This window comes from Canis lupus, chromosome 21 (assembly GCF_048164855.1).
Source record: "Canis lupus baileyi chromosome 21, mCanLup2.hap1, whole genome shotgun sequence".
Taxonomy (NCBI): domain Eukaryota; kingdom Metazoa; phylum Chordata; class Mammalia; order Carnivora; family Canidae; genus Canis; species Canis lupus.
In genome coordinates, this window is record NC_132858.1 from 46539234 (window position 1) to 46566131 (window position 26898).

A 26898-nucleotide genomic window follows, 5' to 3' on the forward strand; every position below is an offset into this window, starting at 1 on the left:
GCCCTGACCACTGCCCGCTGCTGGCTGCACAGCAGGCCCCACTGTGTGGCCCACCCAGGTCTACCTTCCTGGGCAATGCTTTGCCTCCTCCTTTACCCTTCAGCAAACACACACCCTTTGTAGTCATTCTTTCACCGAAGTCTGATTTTTTAGCTTAGATTAGTCCAGTCTGAAATACACGGCGGGGGGGGGGGGGGGGGGGCGGGAATGTCAAGCCAATGAAAAATATTTACACTGGGACACGAATGATGGATGGGAAACTAAGTGTTTAGGAACCAAGAACCAAACTGATGATCTGAAAAAATAAACTTGCAGAAGGCTTGCTCTATGTGGTCACTGAAAGGATTGCTTAGCTTTTCTAAGCACATTAAAAGCCACCTGGCTGGCTCAGATGGCAAAGGCTTAGACTCTCCACCTGGGGGGGGGGGGGGGAGAGGGGAGGGTAGTTCAGTTTGAGCCCCGCATTGGGTGAAGAGATTAAAAATCTTTTTTTTTTTTTTTTTAAAGCAATATATCAAAAGCCAAAAAACCAATAATGAATTAATCCAAGTTTCCTAGGAGCCCAGTCAGGCAAGAAGCTTCAAGCTGCCAGTAAGAATTCTGCGATTTCCAACGGCCCCCTTTGACGTTTCATTTATTCCTCGGATTAAAGACTTTTTTTTTTTTTTTTGAAGTAAATTTCAGAGTTAAGGAAAGCTGGAGACTGTGGATTCCCAAGCGTGTTTTTAGGTTAAGGCAGGGCCTCGAACTCGGGTGTAGGAGAGACAGGTCAGCCAACGCCGCCTCGGCCTTCCAGGGCAGGGGGCCGTCTGTGCGCTCGCAGCTCTCCCACGCCCGGGGCCCGGCTGAGGGGGGCCCGACGCGCCGACCCCTCGGCCCAGAAGGCCCCGAACGGTGCTATTAACGGTCCCCCAGATCCCTGCTGTGGCCGTGACCTTCCAACTGGCGGGCGGCGCAACTGCGCGTCGGACGCAACAGGCACGACCGGCGTGCCATCGGGGCGAGACGCTCCGGCGACAGCAGTGGGCGGCGCACGCCGCCTCTCCTTTCTTTAACCCTTCTCCACGCTTAGTCCCACCCTCACCGGAAGTGGAGCCGCCTTACGTCACGCCACTTCCGGCCCGCACGCCCGTCGCCGGCGGGAGCGAGCACGCTGGCGCGCGGCAACCTTGTTCCCGCCTCCTGAGCCCCGGCGCCACTCACCTTCGGCGGTCGCGGAGCGTGACGTGCGTGCGCGCCCCCGGCCGTGCGTCGGGGCCGAGGGGAAAGGCCGAGAGAGCGAGGCGAGAAGGAGGGGTTGTGGAGGTTAGGGCCCAACCAGCGAGTGCCGTCGCCCTCCCTCCTCCTGACGAGGCTCGGAGAGGGAAGGGGAGGAGCGAGCCGGGCCGGCCGCGCACACCAGGAGCCTCCTCGTGGAGGGGGGGGAGCGGAGGAAAGGGGAGCTCCGCCACCTCTGCTGGCAGCGGCGGCGGCGGCGGCGGCGGCGGCGGCGGCGAAGGAAGAAGAAAGTCAGGGCCCGTGCCCGCCGCCCCAGGCGCAGAAACCGCCCCCCGCCCGCACCTCCCCGGAAACAGCCCCCCGCCCAGCCCCGCACACTCGTGCCCCAGCCGGAGCCGCAGCCCGGTCGCCCCCGCCTCGCCCCGCCCCGCCCCGCCGCCCGTCCCCGCGGGCGGCCGAGTGCGCGAGGCCCGAGGCCGGGAGTTGTTGTCAGGCCCAGGCCACTTCCGAGGCGCCCGCCGGGTGTCGCCGCCACCACAGGAGGACGACGTCGACGCGGAGGAGGCGGCGGCGGAGGCGTGTTGTTGTCTCGCCCACTCCCCTCCCCTGAACTCGCGCCCCACGTCAGGGCGCGATGGAGTGAAGCGGGGACGAAGGTGGTACTTCCGCGTTGCGCTGCCCGAGCCGAGAGCGCGGCCGACGCCGCTCCCCCGCCCCCGGGGGCACTTGGAGGACTCCGGACTCCCCCGCAGGTCAGCGCCCGGCGCCTCTGGGGTGTGTGCGGCGGAGGCCGGGACGGCGAGCAGGACCGCGAGCTGGGCCGCCGGGGCTCCCGCTCCCCTCGGGCCCGAGGCCGCCGCACTCCCGACCGCGACCCGGACCCCGAGGACCCGAGTCCTGACCCGGATTATCGTGGCGCGGCTCGCGGCCGGCCCTGGTGCTCGGTGTCCCTCCGCCGCAGTTCCCGTTTCCGGCGGCGGCGATGGCCAGGATCTGACCCGGGAGGAGGCCGCACCCGCGCCGCGCTCTGCGGCGGGCCCTAGGCGATGCCGAGCAGCTCGGACACGGCGCTGGGGGGAGGCGGGGGCCTGAGCTGGGCGGAGAAGAAGTTGGAGGAACGCCGCAAGCGGAGGCGATTCCTGTCCCCTCAGCAGCCGCCGCTGCTGTTGCCGCTCCTGCAGCCGCAGCTCCTGCAACCGCCGCCGCCCCCGCCGCCTCTGCTCTTCCTGGCTGCTCCCGGCACGGCCGCCGCCGCAGCCGCCGCCGCCGCGGCCTCCTCCTCTTGCTTCAGCCCGGGCCCCCCTCTGGAGGTCAAGCGGCTGGCGAGAGGCAAGAGGCGCGCAGGAGGGCGGCAGAAGCGGCGCCGCGGGCCCCGCGCCGGGCAGGAGGCGGAGAAGCGTCGGGTCTTCTCGCTGCCCCAGCCGCAGCAGGACGGCGGTGGCGGTGCTAGTAGCGGCGGGGGTGTGACCCCGCTGGTGGAGTACGAGGATGTGAGCTCCCAGTCCGAGCAGGGGCTGCTGCTGGGGGGGGCCAGCGCGGCAACGGCGGCGACGGCTGCCGGGGGAACGGGGGGCAGCGGCGGGAGTCCGGCCTCCTCCTCTGGCACCCAGCGGCGCGGGGAGGGCTCGGAGCGCAGGCCCCGCCGGGACCGCCGCAGCAGCAGCGGCCGCAGCAAGGAGCGCCACCGCGAGCACCGGCGGCGGGACGGGCAGCGCGGCGCCGGCGAGGCCTCCAAGTCCCGCAGCCGCCACAGCCACAGCGGCGAGGAGCGGGCCGAGGCCGCCAAGAGCGGCAGCAGCAGCAGCAGCGGCGGCCGCCGGAAAAGCGCCTCGGCCACGTCGAGCAGCAGCAGCAGCCGCAAGGACCGAGACCCGAAGGCGCACCGGAGCCGGACTAAGTCGTCCAAGGAGCCGCCGTCGGCCTACAAGGAGCCGCCCAAGGCCTACCGGGAGGACAAGAGCGAGCCCAAGGCCTACAGGCGGCGGCAGCGGTCCCTGAGCCCGCTGGGAGGTCGGGACGACAGCCCGGTGTCCCACAGGGCGTCGCAGAGCCTGAGGAGCCGCAAGTCCCCCAGCCCGGCAGGAGGTGGCAGCAGCCCGTACTCCCGGCGGCTGGCGCGCTCCCCGAGCCCCTACAGCCGCCGCCGCTCCCCCAGCTACAGCCGCCACAGCTCGTACGAGCGGGGCGGCGACGTGTCCCCCAGCCCCTACAGCAGCAGCAGCTGGCGCCGCTCCCGGAGCCCCTACAGCCCGGTGATCAGGTGAGTCGGCCCCCGGGTGGGCCCGCCTGCGGCCGCGCCGGCCCGAGCCCCCCTCCCCTCCCCTCCCCCCCACCCCCCGGCGGCGGCGGCGGCGGCGGCGGCGGCGGCGGCGGGGGCAGGGGGAGCGGTGACCGGGCCCTGCGGGGCCGCCCGAGCCCGCAGCCGGCGCGAGGAGACCCGGCCGGACCCCCGGCTTCGCGCGCCCGTGACACCGTGTCGTGGGGCGGGGGGCAGAGCAACAGGTCCGGCAGACTTGTTCTCGCACGACCGCCGGGGGAGAGCTCAGGGGGGTTAGACTTGCTGGTGAACACACTAGCAGGTGTCTCTTCAGCCGCCCTTTGCTCTCCCAGCAGTTTCTTCGGGTAGACCGAGAGGTGGTTGAATTTGCCAGAATCTTGAAAGCTTTCTGAAGAGGTTGCATCTTTGGAGGGTTAGGAGCGAACTTCCTAGCTAGGACCTACCTACGTCCTGTAAGGGACACTCAGAGTCGCTCGCTGATGTCAGAGTTAGAAGTGGATTGCACATGCTGCAGGTGATTAATAATACAGCGACGGAAAAGGCAGCTTTTCCGTAAAGTTTACTCTTCCACGAGGATGTGGAACTTACGTGGGAACTTAAAGGATTCTAAATTCTCGAGATAAGGAGGATGCCCATTTTGTGGTATTCTTGGGTGGGATGGTCGTTTAAGTGGTAAAGAGAAAAAAAATGACGAGACTGTGGTTTCTATGTATGATGACACCCAGTTGCTAATAACGTGTAATTGATTGGTGCACCCAAGTGAAGGGTCTAGCACATCCTTACAGTATTACGCTGTTTACTATCGTATTAAATTACTATTTACTTTTATTTTAAAAGTTAGCTGTACCTTTAAATATCACGATCTTTGTTCAGAAATCTTTAAAAGCTGTAATTTAATCCAGTGAAATTGGAGTAAATCTTTGATGTGGTTGTCACACCTTGTTTGTTATACATTTCTATTCTCTAGGAAAAGTGTGAGCATTGATACGCGGGTACCTGTTAAGCAAAGTGAATTAAGAATAACTTTTGGAATATTTTGCAGGTTCTTCTATCCCTTCAGCTGTCTGGAAACTCCAGGCCTTCTAGTTTTAGGGTACTACAAAATGTCATTTTCGTTGGTCGTGTTTTTCTTACTGGCCTTAGTTTTCAGCAATGCCAAGCGGATGCGAATACCTCTCAGTAGAAGTTATGTTGAATCTTGATACATATACCTGTAAAATTAGCACATTTCTTTGAAGTGTCAGCCTAGTAAATATTTGTCAAGATGTGATTCCAGTGGAGATCTGGGTGTGTTTGTCCTTAAATGAAAACAGCTGTATAAATCACTTCATCCTTACAGTGTTCAAGCACACTTAAAATTCTAGTTGATGTCTTAAGCAAAGACTGTCAACTGAAAACTCATTTCACCAAACTTAGCCTTCGTGTCCTGTAAGACCTTGCATTTTACTTTTAGTTAAAAAACGTTTTAGGTGTGCCAGAAGGTTTGCATTTTTGTTGTTTTGGGGTTGTTTTTGTTTTTATGTTTTCTGTGATCAACACTGTTTTTTGAAAATTATTAGGTTACATTTCAGGACTTGAGATAACAATTTTAAGGGTATGATGCAATTTTAAGAATAGAGTTTGTGTTTATCTGGGTTTTTGGTTTATGGATACTTTACAAGGTCCTGGCCTTAATAGTGCTGTGTATTTTAAATACATCGTGTAGTAGTGGTATGCATGATTAGTGTTATTCGTATTTTGCAAATATTTATTCAGCAGATCAGTGCCAGTTACTGTTCTAGGGACTGGAATAGATTGGTGAAGGAAGATGGGGACCTTGCCCTCATGAAGCTTGCGTTCTAGAGGATCATTCATTGCTGAATCTTTTCATGGCATTTACAGTGACCACCAGCATTTTTAAAGTATTGGATTTGGAAGAGGCTTTAGATATCTTGGCCAGCATTCCTGACAGCTGTCTGTTTGGTCTGTGCCAGAATACGTCTAGACATGGGAAGACATTACTTTGAGACAGCCTGTTCCGTTAAATTTGGAACTTGAGTTCTAGACCAGCTTTGCCTGGTATCTTAGCAAGACCCTCCCTTGGAGACTCAGTTTCCTAAACCGTAACAGGGATATACTTGTTTTTTTTTGCATTATTTCAAGGATTAAGCGAAAATTTATGTTTTGTAAAGTATAGAAATACTATAGATTATTATGGAAATGTAATGTGGCTGAATTATTATTGAATAGCTTGAATTATTAGAACTCTTCACATTGAAACAGAAATCTACCTTCCGTGTAACTTTCTACCCATTGCTTCAAGTTTAACCCTTTGGAATGATACAGAGCAAACTGGTATGCTACCTCTTTAAAATGTAAAGACACTTGCCACGTCTTCTGAGTCTTTTCTTCTCTGGGCCAAAAAAAACAAAAACAAAAACAAAAAACCTCATTTGTAATGAGGTGTGGCTTTGAGATTTTTCACATTATATCTGGTTTGTTAACTGTCCTGCTTAAAATACTGGGTCCAGAATTTACAGCTGAAATGGTTGGAAACTTTTAAGATTTTTGAATATATAACAAATGTGTTATTACTGTTTAGGAATAATTAATTGAACTCACTTGTCCAGTTTAACACAAAGTTTTATTTATTTTTTGAATTTAGTAATGTCTTAAGTGGCTTGTGTTACTTAATGAATAGACTGCTAGATTGTGAGCTCTGTGAAGGCAGCTATCCTGTTTTACCTACCGTTGTATTCTTAGTGTTCAGCGTAGTGTCTGGCACAAGTCGTCGCTTAGTAATTGTTGAATGGGTAAATGCAGGGATGATGATGATGGAGTTTACTGAGTATATGAAATATTGTGGATTACATAAGTATTTAATAGAGACCATGTGTTAGGCTATAAGAAATAGTAGTAAGATCTTTTACCAGGCCAGATGGACCTTATGTATTAATGAATTGTCAGTGTAGATATTTTAAGGGAATACATGCACATTGAAAGTAGTATTCAAGCCATGGTATGAAGATTTTTCTTGGTGTTAGTTCCTAGAATAAATCCTCTCCATTCTGTTGGCTTTTTTTTTTTTTTAATATTTTTTTAAATTTTTATTTATTTATGATAGTCACAGAGAGAGAGAGAGAGAGAGAGAGAGAGAGGGGCAGAGACACAGGCAGAGGGAGAAGCAGGCTCCATGCACCGGGAGCCCGATGTGGGATTCGATCCCGGGTCTCCGGGATCGCGCCCTGGGCCAAAGGCAGGCGCCAAACCGCTGCGCTACCCAGGGATCCCCATTCTGTTGGCTTTTAATTCACAGTGTCCTCTAGGCCTTCATCTGAATCTTCAGTCCTCTGTTGATGCTTTTCTTTTCATCAGTCCTTCCTTAGCTGTACATTTCTTCTTGTATAACCAGCTTACCTTATTTATTTATTTATTTTTTTTACTATTTGTCTACTCAGGTGTGGGAAGTCACAGAATTTTGCTTACTGACCCTGTAATGTGAGAGTATACTGAAGAGAGAGCTGTTTCTCAAGGGAGGCAATGGTACTGACATATGGGTTTTACTATGCGCCATGCGTTGGTAAATACTTAGCATACATTCACCCCCTACGTTTCTGTTGGGAAAAGATTGGGAAACTGAAGCTCTAAAAAGTTAAGTGATTTGTTCCAAGGTCAGCTTGGATTCAAACCTTGGGCTGACTGAAGTAACATGCTGTTCGTATTAGGTATTGATACTGTCCTGGCTGGCATTCAAGGGAGCTAACACCCTCATGGAGTGATCTGTTTTGCTAAAATTCATCTCCTATTTGGGTATTTATATACTGATTTTTTTTTTTTCTGGCTTTTTTTTTTTTTTTTTTTTAAAGATTTTATTTATTCATGAGAGAGGGAGGAGGGCAGAGACATCAGCAGAGGGAGAAGTAGGTAGGCTCCCTGTAGGGAGCCTGATGTGGGACTTGATCTCAGGATCCCAGGATCGTGACCTGAGGACACTCAACCAACTGATCCACCTAGGTTCCCCTTTCCTGGCCATCTTTGCAGCATTTTGAGGGTTGTAAAAAACTAGTCCTTCTAAAGATTCTTTTGGCTCATTTTGTCTTTATTAACTTGTAGCTTTTATGAATATGAGCCTAAAAACATTCCTTGAAGACTTTATTTACACTTAGTTATTGACAGTTTTTTTGCAGTGCAGTATCTTCATCTGAAGTTACTCAAGTCAGATCAGTTACAACCAGTACAGTAAATTATTACATATCCCATTAATTGGTTTTGTCTCTGAACTTGTGGAAATTCTGTTCCACTGACAAGCAGCAGAAGCCTATATTATGGAATCGTATGGAGATCCTGGGGGGTCTAAAGACAGTTGGACCAGTAGGTGTAAATAAGTGAAATGTTATTAGTATTCACTTGTATATGATATAGGTTACTTCTGTCATGATTTATTTAGTGTATTGTCCTAGAACCTGTGTTCAGAAATGTATAAAATGAAGACATTTCAGAATAATAAAGCTCCTATTAATTCATAAAACGCTACTGATTTGATTTGTACTTAAGAGAAATAAAGCATGAGTATCCATAGGTGAGTGTAATGCTTAAAATGCTTTTAAAAAGTGTTAGAGACAAAAAAAAAGTGTCAGATATATAGGATACTAGAATAAATGTAGAAAACACTCAAAAGGAATGTAGATTTAGGTGAAGTCTTTTTTTTTTTTTTTAATATTTTATTTATTCATGAGAGACACAGAGAGGCAGAGACAGGCAGAGGGAGAAGCAGGCTCCCTTCAGGGAGCCTGATATGGGATTCGATCCCAGGACCCTGGGATTGCGACCTGAGCTGAGGGCAGATGCTCAACTGCTGAGCCACCCAGGTGCTCCAGGTGAAGTCATAAGTCTCACTGGTATTTATCCCGTTTGCGTTTTCAGCACTTCAGTTCAGGTCTTTGTTTTTAATCAGACTTCTTGTTGCCATTCTCTTCTTCCCTTGTTCTTCCATTCCTTTCTTCCCAACTTATTTTTTATCAGGAGAGTTTTCTTAAAGTGTTGGTCAGATTTTGTCACTTCCGTTGTATAGAATGGAAGTCCAGACTTTTCAGTGCATGGTCAGGTAATGCCTTTTATGATCTGGCCCCATTCTATCAATTCTATTTTCAGAGGCACTTTTATTTCTCTATATTTTTACTCTTCCTGTTCTTTTACTTTGAAATGCCCTTTTATTTTCCTCTTCTCTGCTTCCGGCTTTGCATTCAAAACCCAGCTCCAATTCAGCCATCTTGAGAGATCTTGCCCCATTCATGTAGAAAAAGTTAATTCTTATATTCCTATGGCTCTTTGCTTTGTCTTTGATATACAACTTTAAAATTTTTTATTTAATATTCTGATTATTTGGCTGGCTATGTTTGTGTTTTCTCTACTACATTGTAAGATCCTGGAGGACAAATTATGAAACATTTATTAATAGTCAAATTATTTTTTTTTTTAAGGATTTTATTTCTTTATTTGAGAGAGTGCACAAGCAGGGGGAGTGGCAGAGGGGGAGGTTGAAGCAGACTCCCTGCTGAGAGGGAGCCTGATGTGAGGCTTGATCCCAGGATGGTGACCTGAGCCAAAGGCAGATGCTTAATGGGCTGAGCCACCCAGGCGCCCCAGTAGTCGAAATAATTTAAATAGCATATTTCTCCACAGATTAATGCATACCAGTTTTTGCACAGATTACAGTTGTATCTCTAAACTTATTTCGTATTTTGGTTCACATATACTCTAGGATGGTGAGATAATTCTTTTTTAAGGAGAGAATTTAAGAACCTTTTTCTAGCTGCTGCTTTTACTGGAATGAGTTGAGGATTTTGGGTGTCACTTTTTGCGTGAATAAATTCAGACCTAATATTTAGATTTGCACTCTGTTGTACTAATCAAGATAAATGATCTGTTTTTCTTGGTGAAAATTTTCTGAACAATTTTCTGTATGCTAAGCTTTATTTCCTAACTTTGAAAAATTGTAGCTTTCTAAAAAATCTGTTGAAAATTAATATTGCTTGATACTCATATTTTAGATCATTTAAATCTCTTATTCTGTACTTTTTCTATGAATAATTTTTATTTTTATTGTTTTTTATTTTTTTATTTTTTATTTATTTTTATTAAATTTTTATTGTTATTTTTGGTTTTGGTTGGCTTTGTTTCATAGGTAGATCTTTATAATCTTTAAAGTGGATGTTAGAAGCAAAAAGATCAAGCTAGAATCAGAAGTATTACTTGTTTGCAGTGATTTTTGTTCCTTGAATTTCCACACATCTAAATTAGGAGATAATTTAGTTTTCTTAATATATTTGGAAAACAAAATGAATGTAGAATAAAGGATAAAATCTAGGTTAAAAACTGGAAATTATTTATTTTTTATTTAAATTCCAGTTAACATGCAGTGTAATATTAGTTTCAGGTGTACAATAGAGTGAGTCAACACTTCCCTACAACACGGGGTACTCTTCATAACAAGTGCACTCCTTATTCCTCATCACCTATTTAACCCCCCCCCCCATCTCCTCTGGTAACCATGTTTGTTCTCCATAGTAAAGAGTCTGTTTCTTGGCTTGCCCCCCCAATCCCGTCTCTCTCTCTCTCTCACTCTCTTTTTTTTTCCCCCTTTGCTTGTCTAAAAACTGGAATTTATAAGATGGAAACGAAAAGGGTAGTGAGAGAAACTGAAAACTGAAACTAGTTAATGGGCTGCATGCCTCCCCATTTTTCTGTTTCTGCATTTTCACTTGCATAGGGGGCACTTTCACTGAGATACTTGACTCTCCAAACTTAATTTAACATTAAATTATTTCTCCTTTCTTGGAGTCATTTCTTTTTCTAATAATTGCTCTTCATTATTTTTCACCTGTTTACAAAGATACTAGAGGCTCATGGTGAGAAGTTTTCAATTATGGAGTGTGAGAGTCCTCCTGAATTCAAACACTTGAGATGATCATCTTTGATGTTTTGAATACCATTCTTCTAGATTTCTCTCTTCATATATGCATAGGGACAAAAGCTTTTTTTTAAGCTTTTTTTTTTTATTTTAAGATTTTATTTATTAGAGAGCGAGCGAGAGAGAACATAGGTATGGGGAGTGGGAGAGGGAGAGAGAGAAGCAGGCTCCCTGCTTATGTGGGGCTTGATCCCAGGTCCCTTGGGAGCATGACCTGAGCCAAAGGTGGACCCTTAACCAACTGAGCCCCTCAGGCACCCTGGGACAAAAGATTTTATGTAAATCTTAGGAATTATGGGAATATATTACAATGCTACTTCGTATGACACATTCTATAGTATGTTCTTTTTTGTTCACTTCTGGTATTTTGGTGTATGAATGTATTATAACTTGTTTGGCAAGTCCATTTTGCTAGATTCTTAGTTTTTTATTTCTAAAATTTTTGATATGTATATATATCTATTGCAGATAGTTTGTGTGCACATTTGTCCCATTACCTCCTTGGAGGTAAAATTGTTGGGTCAAAAATGACATACACATTATAATTCTGGTAGAGTGTCATATTATCCTTCAGAAGGCTTTTACCAATTTTTGTTTCCCAAAGGTGTGCCAGTGTTCATTTCCTCAGCCCCATCGTCACTTGGGAGTTGTCAAATATGCAATTTTTTTCGTTGTATTTCTTTAATAAGACTGAATTTATTTTAATCTGTTTACTGAATGTTTTAATTTCTTGATTCGTTTCTGTTTGTTATTTTTAACACACTGTATTAGAGGTATTAGCTATTTTGTGGCATAACTGTATTAGAGGTATTAGCTATTTTGTGGCATAACAAGTATTTTTCATGAGTTTGTCTTTTGTTTTTTAACATTGTTTATGTAATGTTTTGGTTTTTTAAGCTTTTTATTTATTTGAAAAAGGGAGAGGGAGAAGCAGACTCCTGAGCAAAGAGCCCTACATGGGGTTCAATCACAGACCCTGAGATAATGACCTGAGCCAAAGGCAGATGCTTAACTGACTGAGCCAACCAGGCGCCCCGCCCCGTGTTTTGTATTAAGAACTGTTAGAATTATGCCTATGTCTGTGTGTGTGTGTGTTTAGATTTTTAAAAATTTATTTATTCATGAGACACACACACACACACACAGAGGCAGACACAGGCAGAGGGAGAAGCAGGTCCATGCAGGGGGCCTGATGTGGCACTCCATCCCGGGACCCCCAGGATCACGCCGCGGGCAGAAGGCAGGCGCCAAACCGCTGAGCCACCCAGGGATCCCTGTTTGTGTGTTTTGAATGACAGTAGTTTCTCCCAGGCACCCAGTGCCAAAACATTAGTAATACTTACCTCTTCTTCCCCAGTTCTGGGAATTGCTTGTTTGTTGGTACTTTTGACATGGTCTTTATCTGTTCCATTTAGGAATTTTTACATTCGTTTACATTTTTATTGTTGGGTCGATTGCGTTGGGTTTTTTTTCAGGCCTCTTCTGTTTTCTGCATTCAAACTAATCTTAAAATACCACTTTGATCCTATCATTTTTCTATAAAACATACTTTTTTAAAGATTTATTTATTTATGATAGACATGGGGGGGGGGCAGAGACACAGGAGGAGGGAGAAGCAGGCTCCATGCTGGGAGCCTGAGGCGGGACTCGATCACGCCCTGGGCCAAAGGCGGGCACCAAACCACTGAGCAACCCAGGGATCCCTATAAAACATAGCATCAAATTCCTGAGCTGGGCACTTATGATTCTTTACTCCAGACAGCCCAAACTACCCTTATTTCTCAGTATATATGTCGATCATAGTGCGAACTGGACTTGTTACTATTTTAAAAACATGGAATTACAGGTGCCCTTCACTTTAGTTTATGCCCTTTTCTCAATTGGCTAATCCTACTTGGCCATTCTTCCAGCCATAGTTGAGGTGTCATCTTCATTAATCTCATCCAGAAGTGATTTCTCACATTCAGGCTTGCATTAATTTGAGTTGTTACCACCCCTCCCCCACCAGTATATTGGACATATTTCATTCATTCATTAAAAAGTCAGTTTTATTAAGGCATAATTTACATACAGTATAATTTACCAATTTTAAGTATACATTTAAATGGCTTTTGACGATTAGATATACTTGTGTAACCACCACCACCACAATCATGATAAACAACATTTCCATTACCCCAAAAAGTTTCCTGTGACTCCTTTGTAGTTTGTCTCCTACCTGTGGTCCTTGGTAACTGCTACTTATATGGTATGTAATCTTGGTGAATTCACATAGATTCATTGATGATGTTGCATGCTTGAGTGGTTTCTTCCTTTTTATTGCTGAGTAGTATTCCATTTTTATATGCATTGCATAGAATTAGGATAATTTGCTTGTCCATTCACCCAGCCGATGAGCATTTGAGTTATATCTAGTTTGGGGCTATTATGAACAAAGCTGTTGTGAAATTTGATGTAATTCTTTTGTTTTTATTTCTTTTTTTTTTTAATTTCATTTATTTATTCATGAGAGACACAGAGAGAGAGAGAGAGAGAGAGGTAGAGACACAGGCAGAGGGAGAAGCAGGCTCCATGCAGGGTGCTTGACATGGGACTCGATCCCGGGTCTCCAGGACCACGACCTGGGCTGAAGGCGGTGCTAAACCGCTGAGCCACCCGGGCTGCACTTTTGTTTTTATTTCTTACAAGTAAATTAGTAGTGGGATTGCTGTGCTGTAAGTGAATGTTTTACATTATAAGCAGCGTATTTTCCAAAATGGATGTACCATTTTGCATTCTAGTCAACAACATATGACCATTCCAATAGCTTCATATCCTCATTAAACCTTCAGTTTCGTCAGTCTTTGATCTTGGCTGTTCTGGTGGATGTGTAGTAGTACATCATTGTGGTTTTATTTGCAATTCCCTAATGACTAATAATGTTAAGTGTCTTTCCATATGATTATTTGCTCTTCATATCTTTTCTAAAGTGTCTTAAAACATTTTGTCCATACTCTTTATGAATTGGGTTGTTCTATTGAATTGTAACAGTTCTGTACCTATTTTAGATACAAGTTCCTTATCAGATACAAATATTTTGCAAGTGATCTCTCTCGTTCTGTGGTTGCCTTTCCTTAACAGTAATTTTGTAGAGCAGAATTCTATGAAGTCCAATATAGCAATTTTTTTCTTTTGTGATTCATGTATTTTGTGTTGCCCCAAAACTAAGCCTAACTCATGGTCACAAAAATTTCTTCTTTGATCTTAAAATATACATCTTTAGCGTATCACAGCCTACTTTCATATATAACGTAATAACAATAGTATGCTTCCTGTTTTTTCTTCTCCTCTTACGTACCATTCTTATCATATGTCTTATTTCTCTATATAGAGGACTTATATATGTTGTTTATGGACATGAAATTTAAAAATGAGAAAAATAATTTATATCTGTAATTTATACCTTTCAAACACTTCTCATTCCTTGGTGTAGATACAAGTTTTGATGTAGTATTTTCCTCTAGCGAGAGAAATGTCTTTCAGCATTTTTTATAATGCAGCTCTGCTATTTCATTTGTTTGAAAAAGTCTCCATTTTGAAAGATATTTTTGCTAGGTATGGAATTCTACATGGACTTTTTTTTCCCCTTTAGTACTTTGACTTCTTCCACTTCTCACTGGTGTAGTTTGACGAGAATTTACATAATATTTTGTTTTTGCTTCAGCCACTGGATTGTAAGTCCCATGAGGTTCTTTTTTAATCTTAGTGTCTCTTAAGCACCTACCACAGCATGTGATAGGAAATAGATGCCAAAAAAATGTTAAATTCATTTGGATAAGAAAATATCCAGCACTTCAGACTTAGGGAAAAAAAAATTCTTCTGTTATTAATAGAGTCTAATATTGGCTGATGAATAAATTTGTAAGAACTAGAGCTGGACAAGTCAAAAGAATATGCCTTTGAGCAGATTAGGTGTTAAGGCTACCCTCTACTCTTCTCACCATCTTTCCTTTTTTTGTCTTCAAAAACACATATCAGGGCATGGTTCAGTGAAACATGAAGACAAACACAGTTCAGTTCATGTGCTCAGTGGACTAGAACTTGTTTGCCTGAGAAAATCCACAAAAAAGTCAGTCATGTGTCTTTTATTTTCTTAACTTGAGTGTTTCATAAGGAACATAAAGGAAATAAACACAAAACATTTCAGTTTCCTGTCACTTAATGTTTCTAGTTTTTAAAATAACGTCTTTTTTGAGATATTGTTCACCTACCATGCAATTTACTCTAATTTTAACTGGTACAGTCAGTGGCCTTTAGTATATTCAGAGTTGTGCAGCCATTAGAACATTTTAATCACCCCAAAAAGAAACTCAGTGTCTCTTAGTATTCAGTCCCCATTCTCACTTCCACACGTCTCTGGCAACTACCAATCTACTTTTTATGTGTATGGATTTGCCTATTTTGGACATTTCATATAAATGGGATCATACGATTCATGGTTTTTTATGACTGACTAATTTCATTTAAGCATAATGTTTTTAAGTTCAGCTGTGTTATAGCATGTGTCATCAGTATTTTTTTATGGCAAAATAGTATACCATTGTATGACTATTCACATTTTATTTTCAGTTGATGGATATTTTGGTTGTTTTCAGTTTTGACTATTATGAATTATGCTTCCACGAACACTTATGTTTAGTTTTTGCATGAGATTTTTTTTTTCATGAGATAATGTTTTTATATCTCTTGGGTGAATATCTAGGAGTAGAATTTCTGGGTCATGTGGTAATTTATGTTTAACATTTTAAGGAATTGCCAACCTGTTTGCCAGAGTGGCTGCATCACTTTAATATTCCAACCAGCGGTATATGAAGGTTTCAGTTTCTTCATATCCTTGACAGTTGTTGTTTTTATTATATCTGTCTTGATTACTCCTTGTACTTTTGATATGCATCTCCCTAGTGACTAATGATACTGCTCATCTTTTCAAATGTTTGTTGGCTATTTACATATCTTTTTTTGGGAAAATGTTTATTCAGATCCATCTTTTTCTAAAAATTTAGTTTTCTTCTTGTTGAATCTCTAGAGTTCTTTATATATTTTGGGTACTAATATGCCTGTGACATTTCTTCTAGAAAGAAGAACTCTTTTTTTTTTTTTTTTAAGATTTTTAAAATTTATTTATTCATGAAAGACAGAGAGAGAGAGAGAGAGAGAGAGAGAGAAGGAGAGGCAGAGACATAAGCAGGCTCCATGCAGGGAACCTGACGTGGGACTCGATCCTGTGTCTCCAGGATCAGGCCCTGGGCTGAGGGCAGCGCTAAACCTCTGAGCCACTCGGGCTGCCCGAAAGAAGAACTCTTGTATTCAGGAGAGTTAGTTTTAATTTAGAGCAAAAAAACCTGGATTCTTCCCTAGGTAACTTGTTTGTAACCACTTTAGGTCATTCTAACAGTGTAAACTTTGGACAAGTCACTTAGCTTTTGAGTCATTGTCTGTGGACTCAGAAGAAAAAAGAAAGAATTCCTAGAGTGTTCACAGAACAACCAAAAGACTACTATCTAGTTGGCAGATCTCCTGCTTTGGGTTGACTGGGTAAATATCCACCATAAGGGAAAAAACAAAGACTAGAAATTATATAGATGTGGATTTAGGTACTAATTCTGGTGCTTTAGTAGCAGAGCACTGCCAAGCAATTTACTTCTCCTTTTTGAGCTCTGGTCTTCCTACTTCTAAAATGGGAGGAATGAAAAAAAAAAAAAAAAAAAATGGGAGGAATGATACCTACCTAGTTAAACAAAACCAAACCAAACCAGAACAGTACAATGAACAGGGGAGCAATTAAGTTATAGTACAAATATGTGATTCGCAAAAAAAATTTTCCCATTGTGTCACTTTGTTGACATTAATGCACAGAAGTTCTTAATTCTGATGAAGTCTAGTTAACTTTTTATGTTGTTGCTTGTGCTTGGATATCATATCTAAGAAGGCTTTGTCTAATTGAACATCGCAAAGATTTATTCCTATATTTTCTTCTAAGAGTTTTATAGTTTTAGCTTTTACATTTTGGTCTTTGATCTATTTTGAGTTAATTCTTATGTATGGTGAGAGAAAGCAATTCAGCTTCATTCTTTTGCAGGGAAATCCAGTTGTGCCAGCACCACTTGTTAAAAATACTATGTATTCTTACTCCATTGACTTTTGTATTGGCATTCTTTTTGAAAATACACTGACCATAAATGTGAGGGTTTATTTCTGGATTGTCAGTTTTAGGCCATTGATTTACATGTCCATCCTATGCTAGTACTATACAGTCTTGATTATTTTAATTTTGCAGTAGTTTTTGAAATCAGGAAGTGCAAGTTCTCCAACTTTGCTCTTTTACATTGCTTTAATCTTCCCTTTTATGGAGAGGCAGAGGGTCTTTTGTATTTCCACATGAATTTTAGGATCAGTTTGCCAAATTGTGCTAAAAGGCAGCTTGGATTTCTTTGGGTTTGCACTGAATCTGGAGATTGATTTGGGAGTATTGCTATCTTAATGCTAAGTCATCAAATCCATGAATATGGATGGAATGTCCTTCCATTTATTTATGTTCCCCCAGTATTTTCAATGGTTTTTATTTTGAAGTTTTCAGGGTAAACGTTTTTTGGTTAGATTTATTCCTGAGTATACATTTTAAGACTATTGTAACGGGAGTTGTTTTTGTAATTTCACTTAATTGTCCATTGGTAGTGCATGGAACTGCAGTGAATTTTTCTACATTGATCGTGTATCCTGCCACCATGCTTACTTATTAGTTCTGATAGTTTTTAGTTTGTTTTTTAGGATTTTCTATGTACAAGATTATGTCATCTGCAAATAGTTTTACTTCTCACCCCCCTCCCCAATCTGGATTCCTTTTATTTTATTTTTTTTCCTTTTATTTTTTCTTAATTGCAATGGCTAGAGTCTCAAGTATGGTGTTGGTTAGAAGTGGCAAAATTAGACTTTCTTTTCTTGATCCTGATCCTATTGGGAAAACGTTTTAGCCTTTTTCCCACAAAATGATGTTGGCTGTGATTTTGTTTTTTATATGAATGCATACATTTATTTTTTAATTAAAATTGGTTCCCTCAAGAGTCTAATTTTTGATATCAAAAAAGATTCTAGATGCTTTGGTTGACCCTTATACATGAACTGGTATAATTATTCATTACTGTCCTAGGGTCTAGGCAAAGAGGAAAATCTCCTGTTTTGTAGTATGTGTAGTGATTAACTATATTGGTTTTCTCAGTATACATGAAGAAACATATGAAAAATTTTTTAATGAAAAATACATGCATCAATGTTTATAGTATTTTTGTAATGTGTTACTTAAGTATGCATGATTTTCTGAATTTAATTCTTTAAGGTTTGGGGATCCCTGGGTGGCTCAGTGGTTTAGCGCCTGCCGTTGGCCCAGGGCGTGATCCTGGAGTTCTGGGATCGAGTCCCGCATCGGGCTCCCTGCATGGAGCCTGCTTCTCCCTCTGCCTGTGTCTCTGCCTCTCTCTCTGTGTGTGTGTCTCTCTCTCTCTCTCTCTCTCTCTATCATGAGTAAATAAATTAAAACCTTTAAAAAAATTCTTAAGGTTAAGGAATAAGAATAAATTTGTACAACTTTTTTATTTTTATTAAAATGACAAGGTTTCTTCATATTATACATTTTGGTTATAATTTCTGGTGATCATCTTTAAACTTTTATTTTTTTAAGAAAAAAAGATTTTATTTTTTCATGACAGAGACAGAGAAATGCAGAGACATTGGCAGAGGGGGAAACAGGCTCCTTGTGGGGAGCCCAATGTTGGACTCAGTCCCAGGACCCCAGGATCACACCCTGAGCCAAAGGCAGGTGCTCAACCACTGAGCAACCCAGTTGTCTCCATCTTTAAACTTTTCTGTTGATGTTTTATTTATTTATTTTTGACGAGTTTCAGGTATTTTATATATACATATATACACACGCGCATATATATATATATATGTATCTGCCTCTTTCTCTCATGAATAAATAAAATCTTTAAAAAATAAAAAAATAAGGGATCCCTGGGTGGCGCAGCGGTTTGGCGCCTGCCTTTGACCCAGGGCGCGATCCTGGAGACCCGGGATCGAATCCCACATCGGGCTCCCGGTGCATGGAGCCTGCTTCTCCCTCTGCCTGTGTCTCTGCCTCTCTCTCTCTCACTGTGTGCCTATCATAAATAAATTAAAAAAATAAAAAAAAATGTTTAATAAAAAAAAAATAAATAAAATAAAAAAATAAAAGGCTGTGCAATTTTATATTCCTTCTTATAATTTATGTGAATGACCATTTCTGTGCATTCTCATGAATAATTGATATTCTCAAAATTCCAATTTTTGCCATTCTGATGGATGCAAATTTATTACCGTCCTTTTATTTTGCCCTTTCTGGTTATGAGAGAGAAGGAAACATTTAAATTTCCATACCGTCCATTTGTATTTCTTCTGTGACTATGTATTTTTTTAATCAAGAAGTCTGTCTAGTTACTAATAAGAAATGGAGATAGTTTTACAGTAGAAAAGCTAGTTTTACTCATTAAATCTCTGTGGGATAATGGATGTAAAATGTTTGGTTGTTAGGAAAAATAATGAATTCATCTCAATGTTTATATGAAAAAGCTAATTGGCTGAGGGTTATTTTGTCTTCTAAATCTTTTTAGTTTTTTTTTTTTTAATAATCTTTTTAGTTTTAAGTAGACTTTCATCAGTGGATCTATGCCTATTAGCTAATTGGTTGGATAGCAATTACACAAAGCATTCTGGTAATATTTGTGGTTTGTGGGCGGCATTTAGAAAAGTAGTTGATAAACATGTTCTTTGTTCTTTTATTCATCAATTCAGTAAATACCTTTTGATTCTTTATTCCACACCAGACATAGTTCTAGGCACTGGGAATATAGTGATAATCAAGACAGTGGTGGAAAGAGAGAAGTATATGATACATGCTCATTTATCTTTCTGATGAGGGAGAGTCTCACTGTAGTATTGATAAATAAATAGATCCCTGAATAACAAGAAAGAGCAACTACATGATGATCTAAGCATCCCAGGAAGAGAAAACAGTATTGCTAAGACATCAAGTCAAGAAGAAGCATAACTTTTTGAAGAACCAGAAAAGAGGCTAGTGTGGCTGGAGCTCACTGAGTGAAGAGAAGTGTATAATAAAGATGAGAGGCAGTTTGGGTCTTATGGCTCACAATAAAGATTTTAATTTTTATTCTATATGCAGTGAGAAGCCATTGTAGAAATTTAGCAAAGGCATGGCATAATCCAGTTTATGTTTTTAAGAGATAAAGAATAAAGTACAAAGCAGTATGTCACCAGGGTTATGTGATTTCAGCAAATGGGGAAGTTACAGAGGAGATGGGACTTTAACTGTTACAGAGGAGATGGGACTTTAACTTGACCCTTAAAGACAGAGAAGAATTAAATCAATGGAGGGTAACTCTGGGAAACCAACTAGGGATGGTGGAAGGGGAGGTGGGCGGGGGATGGGGGTGACTGGGTGGCGGGCACTGAGGTGGGCACTTGACGGGATGAGCACTGGGTGTTATTCTGTATGTTGACAAATTGAACACCAATAAAAAATAAATTTATTAAAAAAAATAAATCAGTGGAGGGGAAGGATATATAGTATGATGTGGTCGCAAAAAATAGTGCCTGGCTTTGAATTGGAGGACTTGGTCTTCATATTGACTCTACCTCTTTATAGCTCTTGAACCCTAAATAAGTTTCTTAAGTCTCTTTTTAGTTCTTTCATCTCCTTTCTGTATACCTTGGTTGCTATGAAGAGCAAGTCAAATGAAAAATGTCTATAAAAGGGTTTTGTAGGGTAGCCTGGGGTGGCTCAGTAGTTGACCACCGCCTTCAGCCCAGGGTGTGATCCTGGAGACTGGGGATCGAGACCCGTGTCTGGCTCCCTGCATGGAGCCTGTTTCTCCCTCTGCCTGTGTCTCTGCCTCTCTCTCTCTCTCTCTCTTTCTCTCTCTCTCTGGTCTCTTATGAATAAATAAATAAAATCTTTAAAAAAAATAAAAAAGAAGGGTTTTGTAAACTGTGATTTTCAATATGGTATGTTTGTTTATTCAGTAAAAACCTGTGTGGTATTATGCTAAAGGGGTGATAAAAAAGTGGATTAGACCTCATTTTTGCTCTTCAAAGAGGATGTAGTCTAATAGACAATGTGGTAAATTATCTAAAATACAAAATTACGAATGGTTAAATCTGAAGCAGTATGCAGATAAAGCCCAAGTAGTGGGGTTTGGGGGGGATCACAGAATGGGAGAACCTTCTTTTCTTAGAGTTGGTGATAAGGCTTTATGGGTAAGTAAGAACTCCTGAACTATGCCTTGAAAGATGGATAGGACTTCAGTAGAAGATAGGAAGAGAACGTTCACAGTAAGTGAGTTTGTGGGAGTAAAGGCATGGTAGTATTAGGCAGAATCAGAACTTGATAAGAGAAGGTAGGTTAGAACCAGACACATCCTGCGGCACCTTAATGTTAGGCTAAGGAAGGGGAATTCTATTCAGTAGAATGCCCTCACCAGCATACTTAATTCTGCAGATATTTATTGAGGATCTCTCATTACCAGATTTGTGCTAGTTAGGGCTATGAAGGTACAGTGATTTTTAGTCTAGTGGGAAAAGACAGATTGTCTAATTATTATTTGAATGAGGTTGGACAAAGTGTAGTAGGATCATAGGATGAGGAACAGCTCCGCCTCTCTGGCCTAATGAGGGAAGGCTTGATAGAGAATGTGAGAGAAGCTTCTGTGCCTGACACTTTATATGTTTTGGAATGGCTGGACGAGATCTTTGTATACAGTGCAAGGCTGTTAAGAGCTTTGGTAGAGGGATAACTGGAAGATTCAGGTGGTGGTGAAGAGAGTAATGGGAAAGGATAGAGATGAGGTGGGGAACCTGAAGAGGAGATAGTTGTACTAGACCAGGTAAGAGATGTTGAGGATCTAATGAGAAAGAATAGCTGTGGGGACAGAGAGCCTGGAAAACTGTCCAAATGCTTAACATGTAAAATTGGCTGACCTTGGAGATCAATTCGATATGGAAGAAGAAGAAAAGGACCATGTGGAATACAGAATGATTTCTGGGCCTCTGCTGTTTCAGAATATCAGAATCTGCCATTGCCTTAGAAGAGGGTGTATTTAAGAAGAAAAGGGGTGGATTTGTAGAGGAAGCTTAATAGTTTTATCTGTATTGTGTTGAAGGTGCATGTAGGGTAGTTGGGCGTGAGGATGATAACTTGGGGTAATCAATGTTTAGCTGATAATTTAAACTGTGCATAGCATAATTAAATTGCTGTGGGTGGATGAACTTAGTGAAGAAGAGGAATCTCAAGAGAGCCCTGAGACGTAGCTATAGAAGTAAGAAAATAATCAGGAAAAAATAGGGAGTAAAGTGGTTAGGAAGTGTTTTTAAGGGTGTGATCAGCATTGTCATCACAGGTATTGATACTTCCTCCACCCTGAAGATAGGTCATTGGTCACTTTAGTAATTTCAGTGAGGATACAAGCCAAATTACCATGGTTTGCTGGATATGTGGGGATGTGTATGTATGAGAATTTGGCAGTAATTGGTAGGAGAGAAAGAGATAGCAAAGTACCATTATTTGCTTGTTTTTTCTTGTCTGTTTTAAAAGATTTTAGAGATTTGGATTATTTAATCCTTGAGGGGAAATAGTAAATGGATAGCAAAGGGTTGAAGTCTCAAGTAATGGAGTAGTCATTGAGGAGCATCTCAAACTTTAATGGGGATCTTGTTACAATGAAGATTCTGGGGGCACCTGGGTGGCTCAGCGGTTGAGTGTCTCCCTTTGGCTCAGGGATTGAATCCCCACGTCAGGTCCCCACAGGGACCCTGCTTCTCCCCCTGCCTATGTCTCTGCCTCTCTTTCTATGTCTATCGTGAATAAATAAATAAAATCTTTAAAAAAAAAAAAAAGATTCTGAATCGGAAGGTTTGGGTTGGGGCCTGATTTACAACATTTCTGACAAACTCCCAGATGAGGCCAGTGCTGCTGGTTTGTGGCCCACACTCTTTAAAATAAGATCTGGAGAGTACGGCATTGACAGTATACAAGAGTTAGTCTTTGGTAGGAAGAGGAAAAATCTCTATTTTGTGATGAGGTAAAATGTGAGGTAGATGGAAATACAGATTAAGGAGACACACCTCATAACTTCTGGGTGTGTGTGTGTGTGTTTCCTTGCAAAATAGAAGTAGAGGGATGTTAAGAACTCTTGTCTTTGGAATTGTTAAAGATAGGCAGAAAGGTTTGGAATAGCTTGTGAAGGTTTGGAATAGCTACTAAAAATAGAAAGTGAGTGAATTTGGGACTTGTAATATTCACTGAACAGTGAGGATTAGTTTGGTCATAGTGTCTGTAGAAATACTTGGAGCAGAGAAAGATTAGATATGGAGATTTTTTTAAGATGATAAGGTAGCCCTGAGGGGAGGTAATGAAGTGTGAAACAGAACAGGGGACTTGAGGAATAGGAGGGTATCTGAGGCCAAATAATGGCCCATCCAAAGATGTCCCTGTGAACCTGTATGTTACCTTACATGACAAGAGAGACTTTGTAGGTGGGAGTGAAGTACGGATTTTGAGATGGAGAGATTATCCTGGATTGTGATCATAAGGATCTTTATAAAAGGAAGCAAGAGGGTCAGCAGAGTCAGAAAAGGCCATGTGAGGATAAGAGCAGAGGAAGAGGAAATGTAATAAAGGAAGCAGTGGTCAGATTGTTGGAGGACTGAGAACTAAGGAATGTACCTTTAGAAGCTGAAAAAAGCAAGGAAATAGATTTTTCCCAAGAGGCTGTAGAAGGAACAAAGCCCTGGTGATGTGTTGATGTTAGCCCAATGAGACTGATTTTGGAATTCCAACCTTCAAGAACTAGAAGATAATAAATTTGTGTTGTTTGGTCATTTTTTTTTTTACAGCAGCAGTAGGAAACCTGAATAGAAGCATGGGTGTAAGGGAATGTAGAGTTAGAACTGATAAAGTAAGGCAATTGGTAGAGTATGGTATGGGCATCAGGAATCTGGGAAGATGTTTAGCATGAGTAAATGGATGGAGGAGAGTGGTGAAATTAAAATTACAGAATTGCATGGAGTAGATGTTAGAGGAAGGTGTTCAGTTTGCATTACATATGGATTAGATAGCGTGAAAGGAAGATCTGAAGTAGATGAATTTAAGAGGCTGCCATAGTACTGTTAACAGTTAATTGAAAAAAAAAACGAAAAAAATAAGTTAATTGAGCCATTCTAATACCAATCTGTGGCAAATTACATAGGAATTTTTAGTTTTGACTGAGAAGGTAACAAAACATGATTGAGAAAGACAGATTTTTTTTGAAAAAGTGCTTATATATTTACTGTTCTTCAGTTTAGAAAGCATTTTTTTCTAGTTGTATTAAGATTTAATTGACAAAATTAGGGGTACCTGGGTGACTTAGTAGGTTCGACATCTGTCTTCAGCTCAGGTCATGATCCCAATATCCTGGGATCGAGCCCCGAGTCAAGTCTCCCTGTTCAGCGGAGCTTGCTTCTCCCTCTCCCCACTCTGCCCGCTTGTTTTCTCTCTTGCTCTTAAATAAATAAATAAATAAATAAATAAATAATCTTTTTTAAAAAAGATCTAATTGACAAAGTTATATTTAAAGTGTCAACTTGATGATTTGATACAAGTACATATTGTGAAAGGATTCCCATAATCAAGTTAAGTAGTAGATCCATCATTTCCTACATTTACCTTTTTTTGGGTTAGAGTTCTTCTTCTTCTTCTTCCTTCTTCCTTCTTCCTTCTTCTTTTTTAAGAATTTGTTTATGAGAGAGATAGAGAGGCAGAGACACAGGCAGAGGGAGAAGCAGGCTCCATGCAGGGAGCCCGATGCGGAACTCGATCCCAGGACCCCGAATCACGCCCTGAGCTGAAGGCAGACGCTTAACCACTGAGCCACCCAGGCGTCCTGAGTTCTATTTTTTAAATTTCAATTATATAATACTGTTAACTTTAGTCACCATATTATACATTAGATCCACACACCTTACTAATCTTATAACTGAAAGATTATAAGAGGTTGGTAAGAGGTAAGATTGGTAAGAGGATACACACTTTCTCTCTCTCTGAATAAATAAATAAAACCTTAAAAAATGCCATTGGAATTTTATTTTATTTTATTTTTTTATTTTTTCCATTGGAATTTTAATAGGGATTGCATTGACTCTGTAGATGGCTTTGCATAGTATGGACATCTTAACAATATTAATTCTTACATTTCATTAGCCCAGAATATCTTCGTTTATTTACGCCTTCTTCAATTTCTTTATCAGTTTCTCTTACTTCCTTGATTAAATTTATTCCTAAGTATATTACTTTTTAAAAATTTTTTAAAGATTTTATTTATTCATGAGAGGCATGGAGAGAGAGAGGCAGAGACACAGGCAGAGGGAGAAGCAGCCTCCATGCAGGGAGCCCTATGTGGGACTCGATCCTGGGACTCTGGGTTCACCTCCTGAGCTGAAGGCAGATGCTCAACTGCTCAGCCACCCTGGTGTCCCAAGTATATTACTCTTTTTGATGCTCTTGTAAATAAGATTGTTTTCTTCTTTTTTTCTTAATAAGATTGTTTTCTTACTTTCTCTTTTCAGTAGTTTGTTATTAGTGTACAGAAACACAATTAAGCCTTGAAGAACACAGGTTTAAACAGCATGGGTCCACCTATACACGGATTCTTCTTTCAGTAGCCAGACACATAGCACTGTAAATGTATTTTCTTTATGATTTTTTAAAAATAACATTTTCTTTTTTCTAGCTTTCTTTAAGAATACAGTATGTAATGCATATAACAGAGAAAATGTGTGTTAACCTAATGTTAATGTTACCATTAAGGGATTAAGTGAATAGAAGGCTATTGATAGTTAAGTTTTTGGGGAGTCAAAACTTACAGATTTTCAGCTGCACAGGAGGTGGGCTTTCTTAACTCCTGCATTGTTCCAGGGTGAACTATTGATTTTGTATCTTGCAACTTTACTGAATTTGTTTATTCTGGCATCCTTTTAGTGGTATCTTTGGAAGGGTTTTCCACAAATAGAATATTTTATCTCTTTCTGATTTTGATGCCTTTCTTTCATTTTTAAGATTTATTTACTTTAGAGCATGTGCATGCACACATAAATACATGTGAGCAGGGTAGGGGTAGGCAGAGAGAGAGAGAAAGTCTCAAGCAGATGTACTGCATATCGAGGAGCAGGGCTGGATCCTAGGACCCCGAGATCATGACCTGAGCCAAAATCAAAAGTTGGACACTTAACCCACAAAGCCAGTCAGGCTCCCTAATTTCTTTTGTTTTTTAAATTTGTTTTGCCTAATTGCTCAGGTTAGGACTTTGAGTATTATGTTGAATAAAAGTGAGGAGAGTGGGCATTGTTTTCTTGTTCCGGATCTTAGAGGAAAAGCTTTCATTTTTTCATTATTGAGGATATGATGTTAGCTGTGGACTTGTCTTAAGTGGCCTTTATTATATTGAGGTATGTTCCTTCTGTACTCAGTTGGCTTAGTTTTTATCATGAAATGATGTTGAATTTTGTCAGATGCTTTTTGTACGTCTACTGAGATGATCATGTGATTTTTATTCTTCATTTTGTTGATGTGGTACATCACATTTATTGATTAGCATTTGTTGGACCTTACTTGCATGGAAAGCATATTTATACCTAATTAACAAGGTTTTGAAATGGATATAACTGTTATTAGTATGTGAAATAAGGGGCCCCTGGGTGGCTCAGTCCTTTGGGCTGCTGACTTTTGACTTGGGCTCACGGCTCACACTGAGCTTAGAACCTACTTAAGATACTTTCTTCATTCCAGAAAGTTCTTTTGGATAGTACTAATCAATATTGTTTTATATAATAAGAGATCAGTTATTATCATAGTAAAATTTTTAAGAATCAGTGCTTGCTAATTTGGCACCATTTTAGAAGACCTGGACTCTTAGATTGTGTGATACAGTTGAGTGAATAAGTACACCATGCTCTCTTTCTAAGGAACACTAACCTAATTAACAATGAGCACTAATGAATTGAGTGTCAGGATACTGAGTTTTTATTGTGGTTCTGCTTTGTTTTGTATGAATTTGGAAACCTTAGAAACATAGAAAGTTTTCTTAACTTCTTAAAGAGATACTGTCATCTTTTAAAAACATTGAAAACAAACAGCTAATGTGTATTCACTGCAGATTTTACAGTATAGAAATATTAGTAAAAAGTTTTATTTTTATTTTTATTAAAAAAATTTTTTTAAAAGATTTTATTTATTTATTCATGAGAGACAGAGAGAGAGAGAGAGAGGCAGAGATAGGCAGAGGGAGAAACAGGCTCCATGCAGGGAGCCTGATGTGGGACTCGATCCGGGGTC

General features: G+C 41.4%; 1 protein-coding gene across 4 annotated transcripts in view; it reads left to right on the forward strand.

The window, feature by feature from the left end:
* Positions 1-1990: 1990 nt before the first annotated feature.
* CDK13 (cyclin dependent kinase 13) overlaps positions 1991-26898 on the forward strand; it is a 121145-nt gene continuing 96237 nt past the window's right edge. For 2 of the 4 annotated variants that reach the window (XM_072791641.1, XM_072791640.1), the window contains exon 1: positions 1992-3478. In XM_072791641.1, coding sequence (XP_072647742.1) covers positions 2265-3478 — 1214 coding nt within the window. In that variant the 5' untranslated portion in view covers positions 1992-2264. Of the gene's footprint in view, positions 3479-26898 lie in introns of all 4 variants that reach the window. The other 2 variants (XM_072791639.1, XM_072791642.1) reach the window with 2 other exon arrangements.